The 26,131-nt window shown below is 36.5% G+C and overlaps 3 protein-coding genes across 6 annotated transcripts; 1 reads left to right on the forward strand and 2 right to left on the reverse strand.

Annotated features, from left to right (window-relative positions):
• Window positions 1–22: 22 nt before the first annotated feature.
• LOC306877155 (large ribosomal subunit protein uL30m-like) lies at window positions 23–2,112 on the forward strand. Its single transcript, XM_079428710.1, has 5 exons — window positions 23–626; window positions 729–788; window positions 874–1,020; window positions 1,121–1,194; window positions 1,281–2,112. Exons 1-5 carry the CDS (start codon window positions 576–578, stop codon window positions 1,411–1,413), a joined length of 465 nt encoding a protein of 154 aa, XP_079284836.1. The 5' UTR covers window positions 23–575; the 3' UTR covers window positions 1,414–2,112.
• Window positions 1,714–4,778, reverse strand: LOC306877153 (thioredoxin domain-containing protein 9-like). The gene is made up of 5 exons (XM_079428708.1): window positions 4,703–4,778; window positions 3,797–4,005; window positions 3,485–3,603; window positions 3,131–3,385; window positions 1,714–2,362 (listed from the first exon to the last, which is right to left on the reverse strand). Exons 2-5 carry the CDS (start codon window positions 3,980–3,982, stop codon window positions 2,248–2,250), a joined length of 675 nt encoding a protein of 224 aa, XP_079284834.1. The 5' UTR covers window positions 3,983–4,005; window positions 4,703–4,778; the 3' UTR covers window positions 1,714–2,247.
• Window positions 4,779–5,417: 639 nt separating this feature from the next.
• Window positions 5,418–24,793, reverse strand: LOC306876609 (DNA repair protein REV1-like). Of its 4 annotated transcripts, none has more exons than XM_079427910.1 (22): window positions 24,507–24,793; window positions 22,276–22,342; window positions 21,028–21,160; window positions 19,409–19,577; window positions 19,050–19,322; window positions 17,452–18,149; window positions 17,231–17,335; window positions 17,016–17,132; window positions 16,774–16,900; window positions 15,845–15,973; window positions 15,582–15,736; window positions 14,947–15,066; window positions 14,317–14,537; window positions 14,032–14,204; window positions 13,041–13,282; window positions 12,573–12,766; window positions 10,620–10,853; window positions 10,401–10,512; window positions 9,395–9,588; window positions 7,632–7,782; window positions 7,444–7,546; window positions 5,418–6,917 (listed from the first exon to the last, which is right to left on the reverse strand). In XM_079427910.1, the coding sequence occupies exons 2-22, from the start codon at window positions 22,330–22,332 to the stop codon at window positions 6,806–6,808; spliced, it is 3,819 nt and encodes a 1,272-aa protein (XP_079284036.1). In that variant the 5' UTR covers window positions 22,333–22,342; window positions 24,507–24,793; the 3' UTR covers window positions 5,418–6,805. The 4 variants fall into 4 exon arrangements, with proteins under 4 accessions (XP_079284036.1, XP_079284038.1, XP_079284037.1 ...); XM_079427912.1 differs by having other exon boundaries at window positions 24,380–24,776; XM_079427911.1 differs by having other exon boundaries at window positions 22,276–22,366; window positions 24,507–24,748.
• Between the last annotated feature and the right edge of the window lie 1,338 nt (window positions 24,794–26,131).

A 26,131-nucleotide genomic window follows, 5' to 3' on the forward strand; every position in this document is an offset into this window, starting at 1 on the left:
TGGTCAATGAGTATGGCACCACAGCGCCTCCAACCACTGCGGAAGAGAGTAGAGATTTTCAATATTTAAATGAATCGTTCTTTCAAGTCGGATCTTTTTAGTGAATCTGTTGAACAATTCGTTCTGAGTAAACAACTTACTGAACTGAGACTCGACTCTTTTGAACATCTGGTTTTGTTTATTTTATTGGAACATTTTAGAGCATGTAATATCGATGTAGCAGAATAGCTAAATATTTTTTAACCGGTTCTTTGAAATGAACCGTTCTAAGGCTCCGGATCCGGGAACTTTTATTTTGAAATGACTCTTTTAACAAAGATTTGTTTCCGTTTCCAGTCAACATATTTGACATACACATGCAGTAGTTTGTTGTTATGGTACGTTTAGCGGTTAACATATCGCAGTAACATGGGTATTTGAGTAAATAACATAACATTCCTTGAAGCAGTTGTGAACACTATATTCACTTACCGAGTGCTGCACTGGGCATGAATAAATCTAGCTAGCCTGCTAGCTAATAACCTTCCTAAGTAAGTAACGTAAGCGTGTAAGTCAACGGCAGTCAGTGTGTAATCATGGCAGGACTGTATCGAGCTCTTCTAACATCTGCCTCCAGTGTCACAAAGGTGAGATGCTTTCATATTTCATCATCAGCCTCGATGGATAAATCGAGATAATTGATTTGATGACTATGACAAAAAAATAAACCCTTTAAACTGTTGTTGCAGAATCTGACACAAAACACATCACGTCGCACCAAATTCACTAAGAGTCGCATCCCTCCACAGGTATGTGACGGTTCAAATCTAACATCGTTTTATTCGATTCAGTTTATTGAACGTAATGACATCGCACCATATTTTCGTCCTTCAGGTATTTGAGGAACGGGCAAAAGAACATGACGTGTATGGAGGTGATCCAGAACACCCACATAAACTGCATATAGTGACACGAGTTAAAAGCACAATGAGACGACCCTACTGGGAAAGGAAGGTTGTGAAGAGTTTGGGGCTTATGAAGGTGGGATGTGATCTTCCTTTTTTTTAATTACAATATTCATATAAGAAATGATCACATTTAAGTGAAATATTATTTAATCCATCATGTTCTTTATCACCAGGCACATGAACCCCGTATCCACAAGAACACCCCATCAGTGAACAATCTGCTGAAAGTCATTAAGCATCTAGTTAGGTAAACTGGACTTACACGTTTTAATCAGTTTAACATGATCGCTGACCATTAGAATAAACTTGTTAAAATAATATCTTTATCTGCAGGATTGAGCCTCTCAAGCTCCCCTACGGATTGCCATCTGAGGAGGACATGGCTAACACATATCTGAATAGCAAAGGCGAGCTAGTGGTGAAACGTCTCCTGAAACCACTTGAGCAGAAAGCCATTGAGTCATAGAATTTGTGTGGCCTACCATTTGTGCTGTTTTTGTTGTTTAATAAAGATTTGAATACCAGTTTTCTTTACTGTAGCTCAAACAGTAGAGCATTCCCAGGGAAAGCAAGCACTTGATAAAATGTAAATGTGTACTTAGAATTAAATGTAAATTGCTCTGGATAATAGTGACAGCCAATTGCATGAATGTAAAATGTAAATTATTAGATCTTCTACAAAATTGTGCTTTTTAAACATCAGTCACTCAGGTGATGTAATATTTAAATCACTAATATATTCAATGAGACAAAGAAATTACTCATTAACATGAACAAAACCGGCATATTATATCATTTTTTAATAAGTCATGTACTGCTATAAAAGCAAATGCACATCCTTCACATCAATGGGAGAAAGAGGTGACAATTCTTAGTGGAATACAGAAGTTTGCTTCCTTGGCACTTGTTCGATGCTCACTGATCTGAGCATCAGTCCATCAGAGGCAAAAATAATGAGTTTGTGTTTGCACCATTGTTTAAATGCTTCTGATTCTTCTGTCTTACAAAAACTCAATCTTCCTTAGATAATAAATCAGCGCTAAAGAGAGAGAACCTTCAGAATTATGCTCCATAGAAAAGTTTCACTTCTGTACATTAAATGAAAGAGATATGAAATGAAGTATAAATACCCTATCAGGTGGTAATCAGTCATCTTAAGATGGGCAAACAAGACAAAGGTGAGAGAAAATAAATTAAATAGACACTGCAAAAAAATAAACAAGTGACCACAACGTGGTGTTACAAGACAGGACTGTTATGTAGGAAGCTAGATGATGTTTTAGCTTGATGTTTTAGTCCTCTAATCCGAGTCAGAGTCCGAGTCATAACCTTTGCCTCTGATGGTTTTTTTCTCCACCTTGGTGAACTTTGACCCTGACTTCTGTACAATAGTTGGTGGCTCCAAAAGATTCCCACTAGAAGGAGTAAAGATAGAAATGTAAAAGTAGTTTCAATAAAAAATAAATAAAAGTAAAAACAAAGAAATGCATACTTTTATTCAGCAAGTACACAATAAATTGACCAGAAGTTACAGTAAAGAAATTTACATTATAAAATAAATCAATAATAATTAAAAAATGCTATTCTTTTGAAATTTCTATTCTTCAAAGTATCCTGAAAAAAAACGTTTCAACATTAATAATAATAAGAAATGTATCTTGAGCACCAAATCAGCACATTCATGATTTCTGAAGGATCATGTGACTGAATATTGAAGTAACGGCTGCTGAAAATTCACCTTTGCCATCACAGGAATAAATTACATTTAAAAACATATTAAAACGGAACACGAAATGGAGAATCAAAATGTTCTGATAATTACACATATACTCTACAATAATGTTTTTATTGTAGGTTCCTCTAGAACAAAAACATACTGCAAGTTTCATAACTCAAAACTAACTCCCTACTAGTTTAAAATACAAATATTTATTTTAATCCTTGCACAGAAATTGGGAGAACCGTGACGTCATGATTCTTCAACACACCTCTTAACATGCGCCATCATTGTATGTTAATCCGAGGAGGTGTGTTCAGATCAACGCATGTCTGTCCATCGATCCATCAAACTCAGACATTGTTACATCGAAAATACCATGCCCTGCGCTTAAACTCTGGTGCCCCTGCACGGTGGCCTGACCCTGTGCCACCTCAGTGTAACTATTGAATATTATATATCTTACCTGTAGTTGACTATATCTGAGCAGCCCAGTCGCCACTCCAGCATTTCAGTAGGGAATTCATCAGTGTTACCCAGATCGGTGAAGCCCACAACATAATCCTTAGTCTTCCCGTCCTTCACCAGAGCCAGTGTGGGAAGGACCTTGATCCTCAGCCTCTCGGTTAGGAATGGAGCCTTCTCAACATTTACTTTGATGAACTTTGTTTCCAGATGTTTCTTTGCCAAAACAGCTAGATGCTTGTCCAAAATTTTGCATCTTTGTGAAATAAATTAAACATTGAAAATATCTGTTTGCACATTTGATGTATAATCCAAAGTACAAGGATAAAATAATAAAAAAAATGTTCTCAAATACCTGAAGGTAGAGTCTCCGTAGAAATGGCAGACCACATTTTTGCTTTCTTTCACATCGGCAAAGAAATCCTTCTCACTTGGGATCTCTCTGTATTCACCATGTCCTTTAGATATCCACTCCTGAGGACAGACACATACAACAGATCACAAAGTTTAATCACACTAGTAAGGGAATCTGATCTATTTCAATGCACTGTAATAAGCCCCTCATGCAGATATAATTTTTGAATATTAATAATAATCATTTTGAATAAACATTGTAATGCTATATTTTAAAGATCAAAATTTCTTTAAGAACATTCATAATACTCACCTGCTTCTGTTTCTGAGCTTTCTTAAGGGCCTCAAGCCTTCTCTCCTTCAGTCGCTCCAGGTCATCTTCATCCATGCGCTCCAACTTCTCCAGTTTGGCATCCAGCTGCTCTTCCACCACCCGTGCAGACTGCAGCACCTGCTGCTCCAGGGCCTTCACAACGACCTCCATAGACTGACTGGCCATTTCCTATCACTTTCTGACTGCCTCTTAGAAATACAGCACAATTTTGGTTGCAATTACATACTGACAAGAAGTATAACATCCCATTTAACAAGAGTAAACAGTGAACTAAATAATTATTCAAATACATTTATACTAGATTAATTTTACATTGTTAAATAACGTTTTATAACATGTCTAATAGGTCGAACAACAACATGGCATTTGTGCCTACAATTTTAATCAATTTAGTATCATGTTGTCTGTTAAAATCAACAATAAGCAATTTGGAAAACATTTCTGAATTGACACTTTTCAAGTGCATACAGTATAATATTTAACGAGGCATGTAATGAAAGGTGTGGCACACAATAATCAATAGTCGTCTGGGTTTTATGGTCATTCTGTTTATTCACAACAAAAGAGATACTGTTAGTGGGCCAGCGCCTGACCAGAGCCGCATTAAAACAAACTTTCTCCAGTTCCTATCTCTGTGTCTCATCGACAGTTGATGATTTCAACAGACTGTAAGCTTTTGTAAATAAGGACTGTTGAGTTTAAAATTGATATGATATTGAATTGATATCAAATCTTGCTAGTGCTACCGTCTTGCTTTGGCTTCCAAGCGCCTGGTTAATCGAAAAGAACACTCTCCACAAAGCAACGATAAACTAGAAATAATTGAACTTACATTACGTTTAAAACGTATTAGTATTTTTTTTTAGGTCAGGGAAGAGCACTTACCGAAGCAGTATGTTTCTAGAAGGCGGCACGCTGACGCAGGTGTCACGTAAAGGCGTCGACTGATCACGTCACGCAATGGTAGCGCTTTCGACGCATTTTAGATACAATTTAAATAGATTTAAAAAATGTTTTATTGTTCTGTCATACAGTTCTGTACAAATGTAAAAAGCAGTCATCTTGTTCATTTCAAAATGAAAGGCGCGTCATTTCTTTTCTATATTGTTACTGGGCTTAACATGGTAAGCACACATAGTTATACTAATGAAACAAGTAATAATAATTATTGTTACTGTTACTGTTGTATTTTGCTACATTACACAAAGCCAGTTCGTTCTAGAAGTACATTTAAACAATGCGCTGTTTTTTTTTAATTAACGTTGAGTCAGTATATTTTTTCTACATTATCAAATATGACTATATAAAAGGCAAGACAAATTTAATAAATTATCTTTGAAGTGGATTCTGCCTCTTGTGTACCTCAGTTTTGTGTTGTACATCACTACAAACTATATCTTTTTTCAGTGTTATTAAATAGTCTTCTACAGTTGCACAAATACCTTTTGTCTTCATCTTTATCCTTTTTAGGTATCTTCTTTAATTAGAGGAGCATAAGATGTTTTTGTAACATTATCATTGTTGGTGACATTGTTTATAGATACATTTTGGCCTGTTCCACAAATTATAAATACCCACAGACAGACAATTAAAAACAAGACAGTATCACTTATTTAAATTTATTTGCAAATTTAGAAAACGTACAAATTGTGTCACAGCTTCAGGTCTTCAGGCACGGGTCAGTCTGCCACGACAGATTTTTGACCAAATATGAATTTTTAGGCCTTCCTCTCTGTAATGTCATGATAATATGCAATAACAGATGTCTGTCTCTTGAGCAGCTTCTTAAAACCAAGAACAAATTGAGGACTTAAGTACATTCTGTTAATACATAAAGTCAAACCTACATTGAACAAGACTTGAGAGGAAAATGTTGCACTGAAAAATCCACCTTGACCCATTATGCAGTTCACATCCAAACCCTTCCTTTCCTCTAGCACCACATCCACAAATTTACAATAAAAGACTGAGAAGCATGACAGGACATTTGAAACTCAATTTAGTAAAATTCACCTGGCCAATGTTTTAATCCTTTTCTTCATAAATATTTATCTCTCTCTCTTAGCTCTTTTACACATACATACAAGGAGTAATATTTTTCTAGAAAAAAAAACAAATGTTAGCTTTACATAAAATGTTAGTATCCACATGCTAAACTGATTTTGATAGAAGGGGTTGTTTTTCCGATTTCCACTTTAACTTCTCGGACTGACCCATAAAAGGCAAATAACATGCCACTCCATTTAGCTTTGCTACAAAGTCTGTAAATACCTCTGAGGCTTTCCAGATAAACACATGTTCTGGAGTATGAGAAATAACGACAAGAAAGACAGGGAAAAAAAATCCAAAAAGCTAACAGAAAGGAAATGAGCTTGCTTTGCTCGGGACAGTCAGTGCATTCAAAACATTCAAAAAACTTCTGGTAACATTTTATAACCAGGTTGTACATGTTAATATTAGTTAACCCAATAGTTAACATGAACTAAAAATCAATAATACTTTAAACCAAGATTAATAATTACTGTAAAATGTACATTTTTACATATACATCTTTAAATGTTAATATTGGTTAATGCATTAGTAACCAACAAGAACTAGTAAAATAATACATGAATTAACAATAACCAAGATTAATAAATTCTGTCAAAAATTATTCATTGTTAGTTCATGACACTTGATGCATTAACTAATGTAAACAAATCCAACCTGATTGAAAATGGTTACCAAAATACCTCTAGACATTAGTCTAGAGAACTGACATCATGATGAAAGAAAATCTCAGTGTTCGGCTGCTTCTGAATGTAGCTGGTATGCTCATCTGTTCCTCATCATTGGCATGATCTTGTAATCCTCTGTGTTCTCTGAGGAGAGGACAAGCGATGCTACAATGATTGCCAGACTCAAGTGGTTTTGTTGTCTCTCTCACACGTCATGATGAGGTGGCAGATCTGGGCTGATATCACAGTGACTGAGGTTAGGACGGTCCTCCTATGTGATCTTCAGAGTGCTACCGTAGGTTTGCTGTACCACTACCTGCACATTGTCAAGGATGAAGTCAAAGGCCATGCTCCATACTGACTCGGAGGACTGCTGCATAAGTCTGAAACCAACAGTAAAAACAATGAAATAGTTTAATTAAGAAAGGCCCAAACAACCTACACTACTGTTCAAAGATTTGGGGTCTGTAGGATTTTGAAATGTTTTGGAAAGAAGTATCTTATGTTCACCAAAGCTGCATTTCTATTTGATCAAAATACAGTAAAAATAGTAATCTTATAAAATAACTGTTTATTGACTAACGTCAAATAACTGTTTTCAAAGTAATTTGTCACACGATCCTTTAGAAATCATTTTAATATGCTGATTTGATGCTTAAGAAACATTAATAAGAATAATGTTGAAAATATTGAAAACTTTTTTTGAAGATTATTTTGATGAATATTCAAAGTTTAAAAGAACAGCATTTAATTGAAATAGAATCATAGTAACACACACACACACACACACACACAAAAATCATCTTACTCTTCAAACTATTAAACGGTAGTGTATTATTGCTACTGTTGAGATTTATAATGTACTTGTGTTTGTTGTAGGAATTAGCCAGGAAGAATTCAGAGCTATACCTCTTCATGTATTTGATGACAAGGTAGAGCTTCTCCAGGTCTTTATCTTCCACGAGTTCTGTGCAGTACTTCACCACCTGGAGAATGTCCTCTTCCATTGGTTCTGTGAATATGCAGCACCACACAAATAAACCAACTGCACAATGCAAATATATACTGGTATGACAAAAAGTCTTGTTCTGTCGTACCTGAGATGGTGGTGACCCATTCACGAAGCAGAGTTCTGATGTCACTGAATTCATAAGCTCCAGCTAGGGTTGGGACTGGGCGGGGATTAAATTTGGACAGCGTCTCTGGGACATCTGCGCTCGAAGAGGACGGGCACTGTACATTTTCTGTCTACCAATGAAAAACAACTCGGATAAATATTTTTTCCCCCAAAATCAACATTTTGAACACAGATGTATTCTCTGATGGTTTACGGGGTCTTTTTGACCCCAAATGACTTTTGCTCAATTTTTAAAAAATGTTCCCTTTGTCCAAATGGTATGAAACCTTCTACGGCTCTCAACACTTTCTAGATCTACAAAAAAAAAAAAAATTGGAATGATATCTGTTTTTATGTTAGCGTGACAAAATTTGTGACACTCGTGGCTTTCGGGGTCTCTGGAGACCCCGCAATCAAAATAGACAAAATTCATCATCAAAATCAGAAACAACGCAGAACACATCGACAGAAATGTCACAAATAAAGTGGCACACTTCCACCAATGCAAAAAACATCCACAATGCTAAATTATATTGCTCACAACACACACACACATATATAGAGGAACACATTTTTGAGACTATAAAAACTGTTCTCTTATCATTTGTAAAATAAAATCATCCAAAATGCAGTACCACCACAAAAATAAATTGGTGACACTGACACATTGAAAATGTGCACACTCACACACACACACACATTTGTAAGGCTATAATTTGTCAAATAAAATCATCCAAAATGCAGAACCAACACAAATATAAAGTGGTGACACTGACACCGACAATGTGTACTCACACACTCTCTCACACACACACACACACTTTTTGTTCCTCGTTGTTTGATTTCTTTTACTAAATTTTATCTTTTTACTGCTTTATTTGCTCACTTGTTATTGCTGTTCAGTTCATGTGTTCATATGTAATATAACTGTTCATTTCTGTTCATTTTTGAAGATGAACACACAGTTAGTAACTGAAATATTGATTAAAATTGTAGAATTATATTAAAAATAGATAATTGAAATAAATGATAAAATCTTAAGACTCCAACATTTCTCTTTGTAACATTTTGTTCAGGTTTGATTCTAATCATAATGTAACATTATTGAAAAACTGGGGGTTTTTCAGTACAAAAAATACTAAACTTTGACAAAAAATATTTTATTTTTGTTATAATTGTGATTTTATAATATTTAGATATGAATCCAACTGAATCCAACTTGTGAAAAGATATATTTCAGGTCTCTCAAATAGCAAATAGCATATAGTGGAGCTCTATGGCCATCTAGTGGTTAAAGTGATATTTTTTTATTTTAAAACTGCATTTTCCAAAAAATGGGTATAAATGATACATTAAATCATTTAAAATGATCCATGTTATCCCCATAAATGAAAGTTAGAAATCTGGGCCTTTTATAAAGTGAATTTTACATAAAATGCAGTTTTTTTGTAAATTTGTAATTTAAATAAATATTTATTTATTTATTTATAGAAATTTAAAAGATATCATAAATCCTCCAAAAACTGCACAAATGTTGAGTAAAAACATTAACAAACAGAGTAAAATTACATTTGTAAAAAAAAAAAAAAAACTATTATCTTGTTACAAAATTCAATGTTATTGTCTGGAGTCTCTGGAGACCCCCAAAAAAAACCATAGGGTACAGAGATTTAAACCATCAGAGGGTTAAAGTGTATCAAGTGGCTGAAGATATTATAGATAAACAGAAGAATACAGGCTTACTTTGAGGCCAGGCTGTTTGAGTGGCAGAGGAAGCGTTTTGGAGGGGCTGGATTTGGCAGGGCTGTTTCCAGGAAATAGTTTTTTTAGTGGACTTGGACCCTTTTTGGCAGGACTAGCATTTCTCTTTTTGTAGCGGCGCTTCAATTTCCCCACCGCAGGCTGCTTTAGTTGAGGAAATGTGTTTTTTTGTTCGACTAAAAAAGAAAGCAAGGTTAAAGACATTGTGTATGGTGCGTGGTAATGGTTGATTACTTAATTCTAGTGGATACATCAATATTAAATCGGTAAGCTGAAAAGTGTCATGTTATTTTATGGAAAATGTCAATAATTAGCAAATATTAAACATCTATCCTACTTCGTTAATAAAAACAAAATTTAGGCATCAAATTACAATGTGCAGTATAATTTCTGAAAGATGAAATCAGTTACAGAAAAAAAAAGTACCGTGTGAGTGCTCATAATAATAGAGGAATTAATTACTCTTGGTTAGTTAGATCTGGGAAAACTCAGTTTACTGCACTTTTCAAAGTAACGTAAGAAACGTAACCGGCAACAGGAAACATTCAGTATTTTTAACCATGTCAGAGAATTATTTCACCACCCTGTGTGAACCTGAGAGGAGGAGATATATTAAGAAACTCAATTTTAATCGGTCTATGCCCCTTTCCCTTCGTGCAATACAAATTCAACGGAGAGGGTAGGACTGTTTTCCCACCGGTGTGGGCATGGCCTAAATGTGCTCTGTCTCTATAACAGGGAAATAAATATTATGGAAGTCAATGGGCACCATCAACTGCTTGATTAACAGCATTCTTCAAAATATCTTCTTTTATGTTCAGCATAAGAAAGAAACTCATTCAGGTTTGGAACGACATGAGGGCGAGTAAATGATAACAATTTTCATTTTGGGTGAACTACCTTTTAGAGATACAATAAATGTGTATATATATATATATATATATATATGGTGCAGATATCTTGCACACCCCTACTCATTTTTACTCACCAGCGCAGCTTTGAGCTTGAACATGGGCTTGAGCGTTTCCATTGTTTCTATAAGCAGAGCACAGCTCTTCCTGAAGCTCTCTGGGAAGAGCTGCAAACACATCTGGGTCAACCTGTTAAAAGTTCAGGTTAGGATATCTAAAATACTAGTTTCTGATGGTCATTGTAACACCAGTTCACCATGTTTCCCCCCTGTGGTTGGGATATTAATAGCATGTACCTGGGAGAAGTCAGGGAGTTCTAGTATAATGCCCGTTGTACATGGTTGACCTGGCTGGATTGGGAACTGCAGTACAAGGGTGCCAAGCGATGGACCAGGAGGTGGAGAAGAGGAGTTTCGAGGCGGGGTTGAGAGATGAGACGAGGTGCTGGGCTGCTCCTCTCTGTGTCTCCAAGACTGCTCTACCTGTTTCCTTATGTCTACAGGTAAAGCCTCTAAAACAGACTGGTCCACCTGAATCAAGAGGGAAAACAGGAGCTTACAATTCATTTGACTTTACCATTCAGAAGATTGAGGTTGCTAAAATTTCATTTTTTGAAAGAAGTTACATTTATTAAAAAATAAATAAATAAATAACAGCAATATTGTGAAATATTTTTACTATTTAATAATATTTTCTATTTTCAATACATTTTAAAATGTAATTATTCCTGTGATGACAAAGCTGAATTTTCAGGAGGCATTACTCTAGTCTTCAATGTCACTTGATCTTTGAAAAATCATTCTAATATGCTGAGTAGGGCTAGGCGATATGGTAAAAAAGTAAAATGTCGATTTTGTCAGAACGTTGGACCGATTCTTGATTTTTTACGATTTTTCACTAGTCCACTTGAAAATGTAACTACTACATGATTCAAGTAACTTTTCTTTATTAACCCTTTAGTTATTTGCCCCTTATGCAGCGTCTCATGCATGAAACAGCATTCTAAAAATGCGGCACTCAAGTTAGAGCAGTTCACTCCCATCTCCCAAAATTCTGGATGCACTTGGCCGAAAACCTAAACCGAAAATGCTTTGTAATGATTATTTATTATTGTATTAAATAATACAAAGTAATTTTGTAAGACTTTTTAATTTAACTCAATTTTAATGATACTGAATTTAAAAAAAACAAGCCAATAAAGTAGCCACACTTTAACAGAAAAAACAATAAAACTGGACAGATTTTATATTAATATTGGTAACACTTTACAGTAAGGTTCATTAGTTAACATTAGTTAATTACTTTAGTTAACATTAACTACGAATGAACAATAGTTCTTCAGCATTTATTAATCTTAGTTAATTCCAACATTTACTAATGCATTATTAAAATCAACAGTTTTGCTTGTCAATGCACTCTGAATTAACATGAACTAACAGTGAACAACTGCATTATCATTAACAAACATTAAAAAAAGATGAATAAATACTGTAATAAATGTACTGTTCATGGTTCGTTCATGTTAGTTAATACATTGACTAATGGAACCTTATTGTAAAGCGTTACCTTGATATTAAATCATATATTTTTATTCACTTCTATGTAACAGAATGAGATTTAAGTTTTTGTTGTTGTTTTTCTTTTTGGACTAATTATCCAAATATTGTATAGTCTTACAAAGCTCAGAGCATGCGAGCAGAGCATAGCGTCACTGAAGGTATTCATTTTACCAGTGTTGCCCAGGACAGCTGTACTACAGCATGTTACAGCACGTTATTATTATTATTATAATATAGTAGCGCTACTGCAAACAGGAACAAGAAATTTCCTGTCAGTGCGTTATTTGAGCAAACGTTTCCAGTGAGCATGAGCGGTACACGAGCACATTCATGCGGAATGTTGAGCAAAGCGTCAAACCGCGCAATGAGGAGAGTGAAACCTTTGTGCTGAACACTGCCGGGCAGGGCGCACAATATATATTTTTATATGTATATTTTCAGCCGTTTTTTCTCTTTCGGCCAAAAACCGAAAATGCCATCCCTAATCAGGATTCTTTAATAAATAAAGTTTTAAAAAAAGAGCACTAGAAATATGTTGTAACATAAAATATATTGACTGTCACTTTTGATCAATCTAATGTATCTTTTTTTGAATAAAAGTATTTCTTATAAAAAGGAGGATACTAGGATATTATGCCTAGTCTTTGTACCTTTTGTTACTGAGGTGCATTCAAGCAAAGAGAATCTAACCTGAGAGGGAGATGGCACCTCAATGCTGACGTTTAGGCATGTCCTGACATGGTTGGGGGTGTGTGGATGGTGAAGTCCTCCTTTACTTGTTCCAGGCATTGGATCCGAGCTGGTGGAAGGTGGTGATGATGGAGGGGTAACTCTCTCCTGATTGGAGGAGAAAGCTCTGGATGAAGAAGGGCTGATTAAACCATCTAAAATACAAGTAACAGGGAAGGCATGTTAAGAGTTAAGATACCAACATAAATCCTACACATGTCCTACAAATTCAGGGTTCTTCAAACCTGGCCCTGCAGGGCTACTGTCCTGCAGAGTTTAGCTCCAACCTTAAATCAAACACACCTGAGTGAGAAAATCAAGGTATTCAGAGTAACCGGTAGGTGTGTTTGATCAGGGTTAGATCTAAAACTCTGCAGGACAGTCCAGGGCTGGATTTGAAGAACTCTGTCCTAATCACACTGCTCCAACCTTGTGCTAGAGGGTCTTTCTTGGGGCTGTGGGCAGGCTGTTTGGCCAGCAGCAGGTCTTTGATCGAGCGACCACGAGAGGGCCCTTGTCCTGATGGGTCTGCATGTGATCCCTCCAACTGCTGCACCTGCAGTCCCACTCCCCTCATGTCCTTTACATCCAATTTCATGGCATGAAATAGCTTAATGGCTTCTGTGGCAATCAGCTGACCACTGTCTGTGGGCTGAGCGAGTAAAACAGACCTGCAATGTGACAGTAATGTGAATGTCAAATGTATATCAAAAATAGTTTGATTATCAGTCAATATTAAAGATTTAAATTAACGTTAATTAAATCTGTATTGTTTGATATTGGATGTTTAATTGTGCATGCTCATTTTTGCTTTCTTCTGCTTTTTAAATTTTAATTACCTTTGCTGTCATGTAACTTAAAGTGCATACTGAAAAACACTAATAATTTAATAAAAAAAAAATCAGCAAAAGTAAAAACATATATATTTTTTTCATACTGTACATTACAATGTTGTTATGCCTTAATGCACTTGCAGAATTTAAAATAACTGATTTTATTTTTTTATATTTTTTTTATTATTTAGACAAAATTTCATAGAATTTTAGTTGTGACCACAACATGAAATTTTAAATGGAAATATTTTGCATTTGCATTTGTTTTCTAAATGCATGTTATTGAACTTATTTTGAACGATTCTTCCATGCATGTTTAATTTTTTTATTTTTCCATAATTCTTAATTAAAATGGCATAACTTGAATCTCTACTCGTTAGTCTGCTTAAACGCCACAGCTTTCTTCCAAACCAACTGTAAGCTTGCATTCTGCCTCCATCCAATCAACAACCAACAAATTGAACCAACATTTTTTTTTCTTTTTTAATATTCTGTTTCACTCAGATGTACGTCACAATAGAAATTATCTGTAGTGCATTTAATAGAGCACATTTAATTTACAGTTAATTTATCCTGGTACAAGTCACCTGGAAAAGTTGTCACATATCCCATGGCCACCATATTTGGCTGGCTCTACTGGAGCCCCTAGTTTCCGCACCATGACCTTCAATGTAATCCGGCGACCTCTAAGCCCCGCCCCCTCCAACCTCTTCTGCACCTCCATGGATAGGTTTGTAAGGAAAGACTCCGCCTCTTCAACCTAGCAAAGTATTAGAGGTGATGGGAAACTTATGAGAGAGGTCAACAGACTGACGACAATGACAGATACAGGATGATTTGCAATGATTGCTGTAACTTGTATACTTCAAAACCTGTGTGAACCGAATGTTGTAGTTCATCTCTGCAGACACAGACTTCCTCTCCTTCTCACTGCGCACAGGCCTGTCATCCAGTCCTCTGCAAAAACGGAAAAGTGTCTGTCCTGTCCTTGGCCCAAACTCCCTCTGCAGTCGGGAAATGGACAACTGCTGCAGGTCACCACAGGTACTCACTCCCAGGGAGGTAAGCTTGGAGCTCATTGAGCGACCCACACCTTCACATAAGAACACAGAAGCACCGGTCCAGACATACACAAATACAGCAATAAATTCCACTGTAAAACTCTGCACTCAGATTAAAACGATTAAAAAAGATTTTTTTTTCTTTTTTGAAAAATAAATTAATACTATTATTCAGTAAGGATTCATTCAATTGATTAAATGGGACAGTACAGACATTTAGTGTTACACATTTATTTTAAAATAAATTTTCTATTCTTCAACGAATCCTGAAAACATGCCAGTTTCCATAAAAATATAAAGCATTTTTTTTAATATATTTATTTTTTATATAATAAATGCAGCCTTGTTAATATGAAGATATGACTTTCAAAAACATTTTAAAAACTACCTAAACTACCTAAACCTTTGAACGGTATTGAATGTAGGATGCTCTGTTCTCACCAGGCAAACTGGAGACAGGCTGATCCCTGATAAAATCATCCACTTCCTCTGATCTTAGGAAGTACTGCCCATTTGGTTTTGCCTTACGGGTTGCCATCCGAGCAAGAAGGATGTTGGAACCTATTAAGAAGTATAAGGGAAGTTACAAAAGCTTTCAGAAATGAAGGAATGCTAGCAGCTTCATTACAAAACATGTTGTTCCAAACCTTTATGAATTTTGCGGAAGGTGAATTTTTAAAGAATATCCTGGCCACTCTTTTCAAGTTAGAAGCAAGTAAATGAGGACTGGATCTCTCGAGCTCCAAAAAAAAGTTAAAGCATTGCAAGTTTACTGAAGCGATACAATATCTTAGTGTGAGAAACAAACTAAAGTTGTTTTGCTGTACCTGACTTTGGCATGTTCACAAGAGTTCATGAGAAAAGCACAATGTTATTGTATGGCTTTATTAGACTTACAGAATATAGCTCATGAGTTTTCTGCTACTTTTATGGCACTCTTGCTTCATTTCAATATTCTTATTCATTGCAATTGCAGGGAAATGAGAGAGAGCAGCACATTCTTAAAAAGTTCCATGGAAGAAAGTAAGTCATAAAGGTTTGGAACAAAATGCTGGTCAGTAAATAAATTATCTTACCCATTCCAACTGAGGCAGAGCAACCAGTCTTTTCCTTTATGTCTTCACGGATGGCTCGAGCCAAATCATCAGGTGTAACTCCCAGCTCAACCAGAAAATTTGTGGCATCTACCAGCGCCTCGTCACAACTTAGTGCCTCAATGTTATGAGTGTAACTATAAAACAAGCAACCATGAAGCAAAAGAATTGTTGCCTTTGTCTGATGGCGTTAGAAATAATGTAGCAATCCAAAAAAAAATTGCAACAAACATTATATCTGGTACCTGGCCAGGGTCTCATACATGGACCGTGCCACCTCTTTATATGCCTGGAAGTCATATGGGACAGACTGCAGATCAGGACAGAGCTGCTTAGCCCGGCCAAAGAACATGCCGTTTCGCACACCAGCCTGCCTGTAAGAGAGAAAAACAGAGTAACATGTACTACTGGAACTCATACTGTATTAAAGACAGTACATGTTAGAAAAAAATGTTCTGGTCTCTATTAGAATATTATTATATTCTAATAGAATATAATAATAATAATATTAATATATTATTAGCTTTGAATACATCTATATCTGTGGTTCTCAACCAGGGGCCTCAAAATAAGACAAAATAAGCACTAAAATAAGCTTTTAAAAAATGATGGACTTAGACAATGAAGATATACTGCATGAGGAAGCCTAAATTACAAGTGTGACTTGGAAAAAAACCTGGGGAATTTAAAATATTCCAATGCCATTAACTTATTTTTAAAGAATACAATATTTTCTTGTTATGCAAAGCTCCAAAATATTTAATCGGGTAGACATTCTACAGTATTTAAAAAATTCTTATACAGTAAAACAAATTTACTAACATCTAAATTAATAAGTGTGGAATCCCAGAAGAACATTTACCTTGTCAAACTTCATTTGAATTTAATTATTTCAGCTACCTATTTTAATCTAAAGGACACTCCTAGTTTCTGCAAATTAGAAAAAATTAAAGCAGATGTACCAAAGGAAACCTACTGTATTAGCCTAAATGGGGGGGGGGGGGCTTCAATTATTGCTGTGGAAGAACCACTAATCTAGTATTTGCTAATTTAGTCCTAAAGGTTTTCAAAATGGAATGGATGTTTGGCAGATACAGACATGTCAATTTTACAATCTTTATTGGAGGGGTTCATATAGCACAAGAAAGGAGCCTGACATGTTTACAATGAATACCTGGCCTCGTAACTGCAAGATGCGATCTCTGCCATAGAGAGGGCAGCCAGGTCCAGATCCACTCCATTACTGGGAAGTTCATCACATTGTGGAGATGGGGTCATCTCAAGATCACCATCTGTCTTCTCTAAAGCAGAAAGAACAATGGTCACCTAAATTCAAACTCCAAAAATGTACAATAAATTCATTCTAGACTTCAATCAAAATGTAACCAACATATTTCTTCTACAACCTGAGCGTACCTTTCCTATACTCTTTCTGTTTCCTCTGGTAGTACTGAAACTCAAGCTGAGGATTTGCACCAGGTCGCTGTGCAACACGGCCTGGACCGCGGTTACTAGTCACTGCAACTGGTTTCCCTGGAGTACAGATTGACCATCAGTAAAGCTCAGTTGATCAAAGTCAACAAGCAGCAACAAGAAACTTCAGCACTTCCCTCCAATGCACTGAAACATACCCATGAGATCTGGTCTGTGTCTGATCCCAACGGACACAAAGAAGCAGTCCATATCCACATGAAGAATGCAGGACTGACGCACCTGAGGAGCAGCCATTAAGGAACCTGGGGCAAAGAGAAAAACTTTTTTTTGGGGGGGGGGGGGAATGCTACATCACAAAGACACATGCTTCTCAACAACATAAAGAAATACACAAACCTAAACCACAAAGAGAAGATACCTGAACCGCAATTAGCTTTGAGCTTCTTCAGTTTCTCTTTTCCAGAGAAAACAGCTCCTCCTGCAGCTCGCCTCCTGCTCTGAAGGGCATTGACATACTCCGAGAACTCATTCCGCCAAGTAGAAATATGATGCAGCCTTGAGTGAGAAAAGAACTCTGATATGATTCCAGCTTTTGCTCCTTGGCCCGACCTTGCTGACTGATTACTAGAGTCTGCAAGATTGGAGGAGTTACGGGTCGTGTGATAGCTCCCATTTATTCGAACTCTTGTGTGATCGTGCAGATTCCCCTCCTGAGCTGAAGTTCCTGGATTAGATGTTAGTTTTGAATGGAGGTCCTTTTGCATATTGTGAAGACCAGGCTGCTTTGCAGGACTGGCAGTGGATATTAAAGACCTCTGATGGGAATTAGATTTTGACCCAGCAGAAGAGCAGCTGGGCTCCTCCCTATCCCTGCTTTCAGTCTGTGGGAGGTGAGACTGATGGAACCCTGTGTCAACAACATGTGGAGGATGTTCTGCAAAAGAGTCCTGAGGCTTTAAGGCACCATTCACAGGGTGTACATAACTATTTTTTAAGAAAGTGTCTTGTGAGCCTCTTGGCAAAAGGGCACAGGTGTTTTCATCATCTCCATCATGAATCCCATTCACTCTAGGCCTCTCTGCATCCCCCTCAAAGATTATGCTACAGGAACCATTTCTGCCAGACAAAAGGAGAAAGGAAAAAAAGATACATAATTAAATAATTTCGCAAATGTTTTTATTTAAAGGATTAGTTCATTTCCAGAATAACAGCTTCTTGATAATTTACTCACCCCCATGTCATCCAAGATGTTCATGTCTTTCTTTCTTCTGTCGAAAAGAAATTAAGGTTTTTGAGGAAAACAATCCAGGATTTCCAGACGAGCATTTATGGTTAAACAGTATATACATTTTATTTTATTTATTTTTTAAGAAAATGGCCGATCATTTCACTAGATAAGACCTTATTCCTCGGCTGGAATTGTGTAGAGCCCTTTGAAGCTGCAATCTAATTGAAGTCCAATATATGGAGAAAAATCCGTGAATGTTTTCCTCAAAAACCTTAATTTCTTTTTGACAGAAGAAAGAAAGACATGAACATCTTGGATGACATGGGGGTGAGTAAATTATCAGGAAATTTTTATTCTGGAAGTGAACTAATCCTTTAAGTAGACAGAAGGGGTGTAAAAACTTCATCGGAAGCAGTCTTATCTGACCAGCAGGCCAATACAATAAATTGAAAAGTTATTTACCTGTTATATAACTGACAAATGGCTGATAAAATTCTATACTATTTTGTCTAAATAAAAGAAATAAATTACATTACACTTGACAGTGTTATTTAATTATTAATGTTTTTAAATGTAAAAATTGGGTGAACATGCAAATTAATATCCAATCTTGGCCAATCTACATCCAAAAATGACCAATATGAAGACTTGACTTAAAAAATAAAAAAATCAATTTGTTGCGTTGCGTGTTATATCTTGGATCTTAAAGCAGAAGAAGCTTTTCTTTCTTTTCTTACAGCATTTGACACACATGTTCCAATGGATCCCTGTTTATAAAGCATACTCACAGTCTGACATCTAGCTGGTGAGTGGTTCGCTCAGTGAAGTTGGCTGTGTGGTTAGCGTGAGTGGATTTGAGAACTTCTTTAGAGAGGGTTTGAGTGTGGCTAGGCTGAGGCTTGATGCTGTATGACTGGGGGTGGTTTGGACTGGGTTTGGATGGGTCATTGTTGGACAATAAATCCTGATTTTCTTGTGCACAAAAACTGGTAAAGTTCAAGCTTTTTTGCTTCGCATAGAGCTGATATTGGACGTATGAAAGTTGGCGGCCTGCCTTTATACTGCACAAAAGCAAAAAAAGCAAAAAAAATTAGTATGCATATAATATTGTGCTTCTATAACCTGCAAAGTACACACAAACACACACCTGTCTGTGATCCACTCTGGCCGCACTACTTTCTCTCCCTTGAGCTCTTGTATTTTGTTGTTGGGCAGGTTGGTGGCAATGATATGTGTGGTTTTGGAGCGAGTGTAATAGAGATGAAACTGTCCACCATGCAGCATCATCAGCCTGCGCAGCTCATTCGCACTGGGATCTACATACAAAAAAATTAAAAATACAAGATAGCACAGCACTCATCAACCTGATCCATTTAGCTATGGTGCTCAAATGGTAAACACAGGCTCGAATCCAGCCAGCAGCATTTCTTTAGAATCATTCAACTTCATTTTTCGGTCACACTTTATTTTAAGGTACAATTCTCGCTATTATTAAACCATTAACTACGACTTTTGCCTCAACAAACCATTAACTACGACTTTTGCCTCAACAAACTACTAATGCTGCTTAGGGATACAGAATATGGCCATGTAGAATATGTGCTTTATAAGTACTAATAAACAGCCAATATGTTATTAATAGGCATGCTAATAAGCAACTAGTTAATAATGAGAATTGGTACCTATACTAAAGTGTTTGCCATTTTTCCAATAAATTTTGCTCATTCTTGTCTATAAAAACATAAACAATAACATTGTTATAATGGTATTATTGAGTATTATTAAAGGGATAGTTCAGCCAAAAATGAAAATTCTGTCATTAATTACTCTGTCAATATACCCTCATGTCGTTCCAAACCTGCAAGACCTTCGTTCATCTTCGGAACACAAATTAAGTTATTTTTGATGAAATCCGAGAGCTTTCTGAACTGCATAGACAGCAACGCAACTGACATGTTCCCAGACCCAGAAATGTAGTAAGGACATAGATAAAATAGTCCATGTGACATCATTTGTGCGCAAAGAAAACAAAATCACTTTATTCAACAATTCTTCTCCTCAAAATCACATATTCCGCCATTATTGAGAGTATCATAACGAGCATGCGTTGTTTACATGCAGAGGTACTCTCGATAATGGCAGAAGACATGAATTGGAAGAGAAGAATTGCTGAATAAAGTCGTTATTTTTGTTTTCTTTGCACACAAAAAGTATTCTCGCAGCTTCGTAAAATGACGGTTGAACCACTGATGTCACATGGACTATTTTAACGATGTCCTTACTACCTTTCTGGACCTTGATCGTGGTAGGAACCTTGCTGTCTATGGAGGGTCAGAGAGCTCTCGGATTTCATCAATAATGTCTTGATATTGTTATGATAATGAACGAAGGTCTTACCAGTTTAGAACGACATGAGGGCGAGTACTAAATGACAAAATTTACATTTTTGGGTGAACTATTGTTTTAATAATATTTATTAATGAAAAATATAATTAATAAAACAACAACAATAAAAATGAATGATAATGATAATAATAATAATATCTCTATAAAAATGTAAAATGCTGTTCCTATTAAATATTAGTATAACATTTATAATATAACAAATAAAAAAAATTTAAATAATGATGGTAATAATGATGCTGCTGCTACTCCAGATGCATTATGCAGTAAAATTGATCTCAATTCAGGAAGAAAGTTTGTTTTCTTGTTCACATTTGTTATCACAGCACACGTGGGTGGTGAGGATGCTGGAGGAGATCTGACCTGTATATCCATTGACGTAGATAGCCACACCGCTGAAGATACAGGAGGACGTTCCATCTTTCCGTTTCTCTCTCGGGGCGTCCTTCTGAAACTGCTCCTCAAGCTTAGAGATTTTTGCAGCCATGTAACCGCCCTAAGAAATATTCAAAAAACAAACCTGTGATGTTAATTTGATATATAGTCCCGTTTTTTTTTTTTTTTTTTTAAATCCCATACAAATCAACACAACCTCATAAGATCAAGTAATAAGGCAAAGCAGAGAGCACACAAAGACCATTCAGAAACTTGTACAGTAAAAACAATTCTAACCACTGTAAAAATGAACAGACTGCAATATAGACATGCACAAAGAAAAACGTGCAGCGTCTGGCTGACAAGCGTTTGATTACGCCTCAGACATTCAATGAGACTGGAGGTGCAAGTCTGCCCTGCTGGCACTGCGACTCTGTCTCCATGGCAACGGATGGAACGCTGGGATTCAGGAGTTGAGCCTGAACCAATAAACCGACTTACACACAAAAATACCCTACAACACTCATCGCTCCACCAGGAATTTCCCCTGAACTTAATTGATACAACCTGAGATAGGAAAACACACAAGGCCTGAAGGCAACCACTGTGATGTGTTTAATTAAATTAATACTGTACATGCACTGGCTTTACTTTCACATCTGAATTATGCCAGCAAATTACTAAATTATTAACTGAAAATCAACAAATTTCACAAGTTTCACCCTTTTGATTCTCAGATTTGATGGCAACACATTATGGTTGTCATATTATAGGGAAATATCGTGAAATGTTATCAGCGAAGACCGAAGCTCTTGGAGTCGTTTATGCTAGTGTGGTTCTGTTAACGCCTGAGGAACACGGGGACATTGAAGCCTATCAAAACTCTCGCCCTGCTCGGACTGTGACAGCAGAGCAGAAGTGCTGGTCAATAGTGAGGAAAATTAAGATTACTCACTGGTGTAATACAAATGAAAACCTGTCTAGACTTTAGCATCAACACACATACACACACCAGCTCTCACATGAATGAGAATGTTCGACTGGTAGTCAATGGTTATGAGGGAATTTAAGGACAAGTTAAAATTACAGCAAAAATTATAAATTTACAATGCTTAGAGGGGCAGCCTGGAAAGACAACAGCACAAAAGAGGACGACTCAACTGTGAAAAAAACAGCTACTGAGGCTTCCCGTTTTCAATAATAAACATTTCATAATAAAGAACAACAGACTCTTACCAGTCCTCCCCACCCATCATCTTCACTGGCTTTCTTTCTCCATCCATCTCGACTCATACTGAGGGACCTGAAGGTCAAAATAACCCAAAAACTAAAAGCAAGAACGACAGAAAAATAACATATAAAAATGAGGACAAAATATGCACATCTGTTCTCTTCATCGCTTACATGAATTTACACACTTGGGGAAAGGGAGTGAGCTATTGTACATAAAAGTGCTACTGCTTTAATTAGCAGGCAGATGACTCCTTTAATGAAGAAAACGCAACTGAAATGAATCCTGATCAGAGAATAAATCTAATCCATTTCATTTATATAGCAATTTTCACAATACACATTGTTTCAAAGCAGCTTTACAGAAAATCATGATGTTAAATGTTTACAATATCTTAATATCTTCATGCTTCACAGTTGCGTGTAGTAGATTAGAGCCGGGCGATAATATAGTTTACATTTTTTGACAATATAAACAATTAAGCAGTTGAATTTTGCAAAGTTGGAGTGAAGTGCAATCCTCAATTACACCTCTTATCAAACATCAAACTGAAAGAATTGTATGCATTTGGCAGGCACTTTTATCCAAATCGACTTACATTGCATTCAAGCTAATTCTTAGAGTTCAAAGGTGAATTAAAAGCACACGATCAGCATTTTCTCTAAGTACTGCACACCTTAACAGATCATAGGTCATTTGTAAAATCTGTTTCAGTCCTGTACTTTCATTCTTGACAAATGAATATGACAAATTAGTCTTCTTGATCATTTTGCCTCTGTAGTACAGATCAGACCAAACAGCGCATCCCAAAAGTAAAAGGGAAATCATTCTCATCTCTGTAGCATGTCATGAACAGAGCAAGGCAGAATAAACATTAAGGATGAATCCTGCTTACTCCCTCCATCATACAAAAATCACATGCACAATCTCATTCTCCACAGAAAGCAGTAGAGCGCATCTTCATGCATATGGTGCAAAACAACGCTTCTAATCGGCCTTGTCCAAGTACGGTCCTCCTCTCCACTCATCAAAGTGTCTGTCTCAGTCTTTGTTGCTCAATTTATTTTTTTTCAACACAAACACTAGGCTGAGCAACTAGGCTAACTTTATCATCAGACAGCCTGCTCACTTCCGATATCAGGAAGATCACAGTCTCTGTGTTTTCATTAGATGTGGTAGTGAATGAGAGTTTGGAAACTTGTACATTCAAATTAAACTATTCATTAATAAAGAGTAGCATACCAGTTATTTACTGACCCATGCTGGAGGATTTCTCCTCATGTTACATATTTAATAGTCATGTTATGATATATGACACGTTACTGGGTGATACTGGACTGAATCAAACTGTGGCAGCTCAGGCAATCGGACAAAAATATTTACTGGAAATCATCTGAAAATTCCAGTACAAATATACAACAGACACCTGCTTCGTTAGGCCATGCAATGCACTTTTGCAGTTGACAGTTTTACGGTCAATAAAAACAACAAAATGTAAAAATCATAAAGATTATAACTTTTACAGCTGAAAAGACACCAAACCAACTTCTGTGGTCTCATAGCCTGTCCAACCTTGTGTTCAGTTGGTTTAGCTGGCCAGCCAGCTGGTCTCACTGCTTGACTAACTGAAAAGTGTCCCAAACTCCTCTAAAACCAGCAACTAAGAATGGCAAACTGATTTAGGTAGTTTTTTTTTTTTTTTTTTAAAGCAAGGATGAGTGAGGGAGGCTTTGAAAGAGTGGACAAATGGAAAGATCCACGTTTACTGAACTGTCAACAAGCAACAATATTATTGTATACATATCAGAAATAAAAAAAGAGACAGTTACAAAGTCAGACGTGATAGCTTCCTAATACGAATTACACGGAGTATTGGGTTTATTTAGCTTTACTTTAACACATCGGCCGTCACATGGGACATGCCTGGCCATGTGAATGGCCGCTGGACTGTCTCGGCCAGAAGAAAACACTGTGCTGCAAATTTGGGAGACTTAAATTCGATGCAGACGATAAGTTAGTGGGGCAGTTGATAGAGACAGTCATCAGACACAGAGGACACTAACAAGGCAAGTGACAATTCGTGCAGAAAAAAACTGGATTCCCGTTCACCTTTTGAACAATGTTGCAGAAGTGCAGCACACATCAGATCGATCAGTTCAACACAGAACAGCACAACTGTAGCGTCGCTCTGCGTGCTTTCTTTTTAAAACCTCTGAAAACTGAAATTGTTGCTCACCAATTATCCCCCTTGTTTACAGATGTATTTTGTTCAAACCAAAGCGCCTTTGTTTCCGCTCTTGGGTTGCGTCCACCCCTTTTTTGTCAGATTTGAAAGATTACTAACAGAGACTTGGTGCATGCTGGGCTCTGTCCATATCAACATGCTCCTGCGACTGCACGATTCTCCCCTTTTACCATTCACTCGTATCTCTCCATTGCTAGCCGCTTGCTCACTGTCGCCTCTGCCAGATTTTCTGCTTGTTTTCCGCGTAAATCCCTCCTCCTCCTCCTCCTCCTCCTCTCAGCCGGGGTCACACAGTGACAGCGCTAGCCCTGTCTGTATCTCACAGCACCCTCAAGCGGTCTGTTAGTGACTCTACACTTGACGCAGCGCGCAGAGTTTAGCTTTTGAATTTTAATCACGTTGCGCTGACGTCGCTCCCAAATGTTCCAATGGCGAAGCTTGGCTCATGTATATTAATTAGGTCTTGACGTTTCGCCGGGTAACTTTCCAATGGCGAGGCCTGCCTCATGAATATTAAGAAGCGAACCTTCGCTTTAGTAGCATTCGTGATTCACAAATTCGCTACGGATTGTGTTGAATTTAACATATCATTGTGATCGAGCTCAATGGCAGTCTTTCATGGAGGATGTGAGGTAGTTGTTTTTAACACCCCAAAGGAAAACCATACCTGAGAAAACGTTTTTGTTGATGCTAGTCCGAAAACAGTCTATGCTAGTCTGGCACATACTGCTCGGTGTCCCCATGTAACCTGTGGAGCTCAGACACAGACTGCCTCATTAAACATCTATTTATAGCTCTAGGAATGTATTCTAGTCGTTATGGCAGAAAATATTACAATAGAGGTTACATTGCCATGTTTTGTCGCTAATTATTCTTTTTTTTTTTTTCTGCGCACCTGCCTATCCCAATAAACAGCTGGTTAGCTAGACTCAAGCATAATAGAGCAGTATGCAGTACTCTATTACTGCCCTATAAATGTCAGAATACGGTTAGAGTGAGTAAAATATCACAAAGTAATGCTACTTATTGTTCACGAGTCGGCTACTGATTTCAGAGGTGTGCAGTTTGTTTGTTTAGCTGTGGCGCTGTAACAGTTGTTGTAACCTTGGATACAGTGGGAAATGACTGATGTCTATATGATGATCGACTGTTTGGGTAAACAATTATATGGAAGCACATTTCTGCCTGATAAGAAAAAAAATACTTTGGTAAATCATAATTAGAGAATAAATTAGATAATTGTGAGAGTATGATATTAATATTAACAATAAGTAGATATAACTATTATTATTTTATGATTATTATTATTAATAATACGATAAAATCATAATTATAACAAAGTTGAATTTTGTCAAAATAATTATTTTTACCTAATCATTTGACATTTTATAATTAATTTGATCTCATTGTCAACTTTTTGTCATAATTTAGACATTTTTCACACATTACTTTTTATCTAATAATTTTGACTTTTTTCACACATTACTTTTTATCTAATAATTTTGACTTTTTTCACACATTACTTTTTATCTAATAATTTTGACTTTTTGTCATAATGACTTTTGTCATGATTTTGACTCATCTCATAATTTCAATTGATCTAATAATTTTGACTG

The sequence above is a fragment of the Barbus barbus genome (assembly GCF_936440315.1).
Source record: "Barbus barbus genome assembly, chromosome: 11".
Taxonomy (NCBI): Eukaryota; Metazoa; Chordata; class Actinopteri; order Cypriniformes; family Cyprinidae; genus Barbus; species Barbus barbus.

Coding starts and splice junctions, on each gene's coding strand:
- LOC306877155 (XM_079428710.1), top strand. CDS start 576: ATGGCAGGACTGTATCGAGCTCTTCTAACATCTGCCTCCAGTGTCACA. Junction 789..873: donor AGAGTCGCATCCCTCCACAG/GTATGTGACGGT, acceptor TTCGTCCTTCAG/GTATTTGAGGAACGGGCAAA. Junction 1,195..1,280: donor GTCATTAAGCATCTAGTTAG/GTAAACTGGACT, acceptor CTTTATCTGCAG/GATTGAGCCTCTCAAGCTCC.
- LOC306877153 (XM_079428708.1), bottom strand. CDS start 3,982: ATGGCCAGTCAGTCTATGGAGGTCGTTGTGAAGGCCCTGGAGCAGCAG. Junction 3,386..3,484: donor TACGGAGACTCTACCTTCAG/GTATTTGAGAAC, acceptor TATTTCACAAAG/ATGCAAAATTTTGGACAAGC. Junction 2,363..3,130: donor TCAGATATAGTCAACTACAG/GTAAGATATATA, acceptor TACTCCTTCTAG/TGGGAATCTTTTGGAGCCAC.
- LOC306876609 (XM_079427910.1), bottom strand. CDS start 22,332: ATGAGTCGAGATGGATGGAGAAAGAAAGCCAGTGAAGATGATGGGTGG. Junction 10,513..10,619: donor AACTCCCTGACTTCTCCCAG/GTACATGCTATT, acceptor AACTTTTAACAG/GTTGACCCAGATGTGTTTGC. Junction 9,589..10,400: donor TCAAGCTCAAAGCTGCGCTG/GTGAGTAAAAAT, acceptor TTTCTTTTTTAG/TCGAACAAAAAAACACATTT.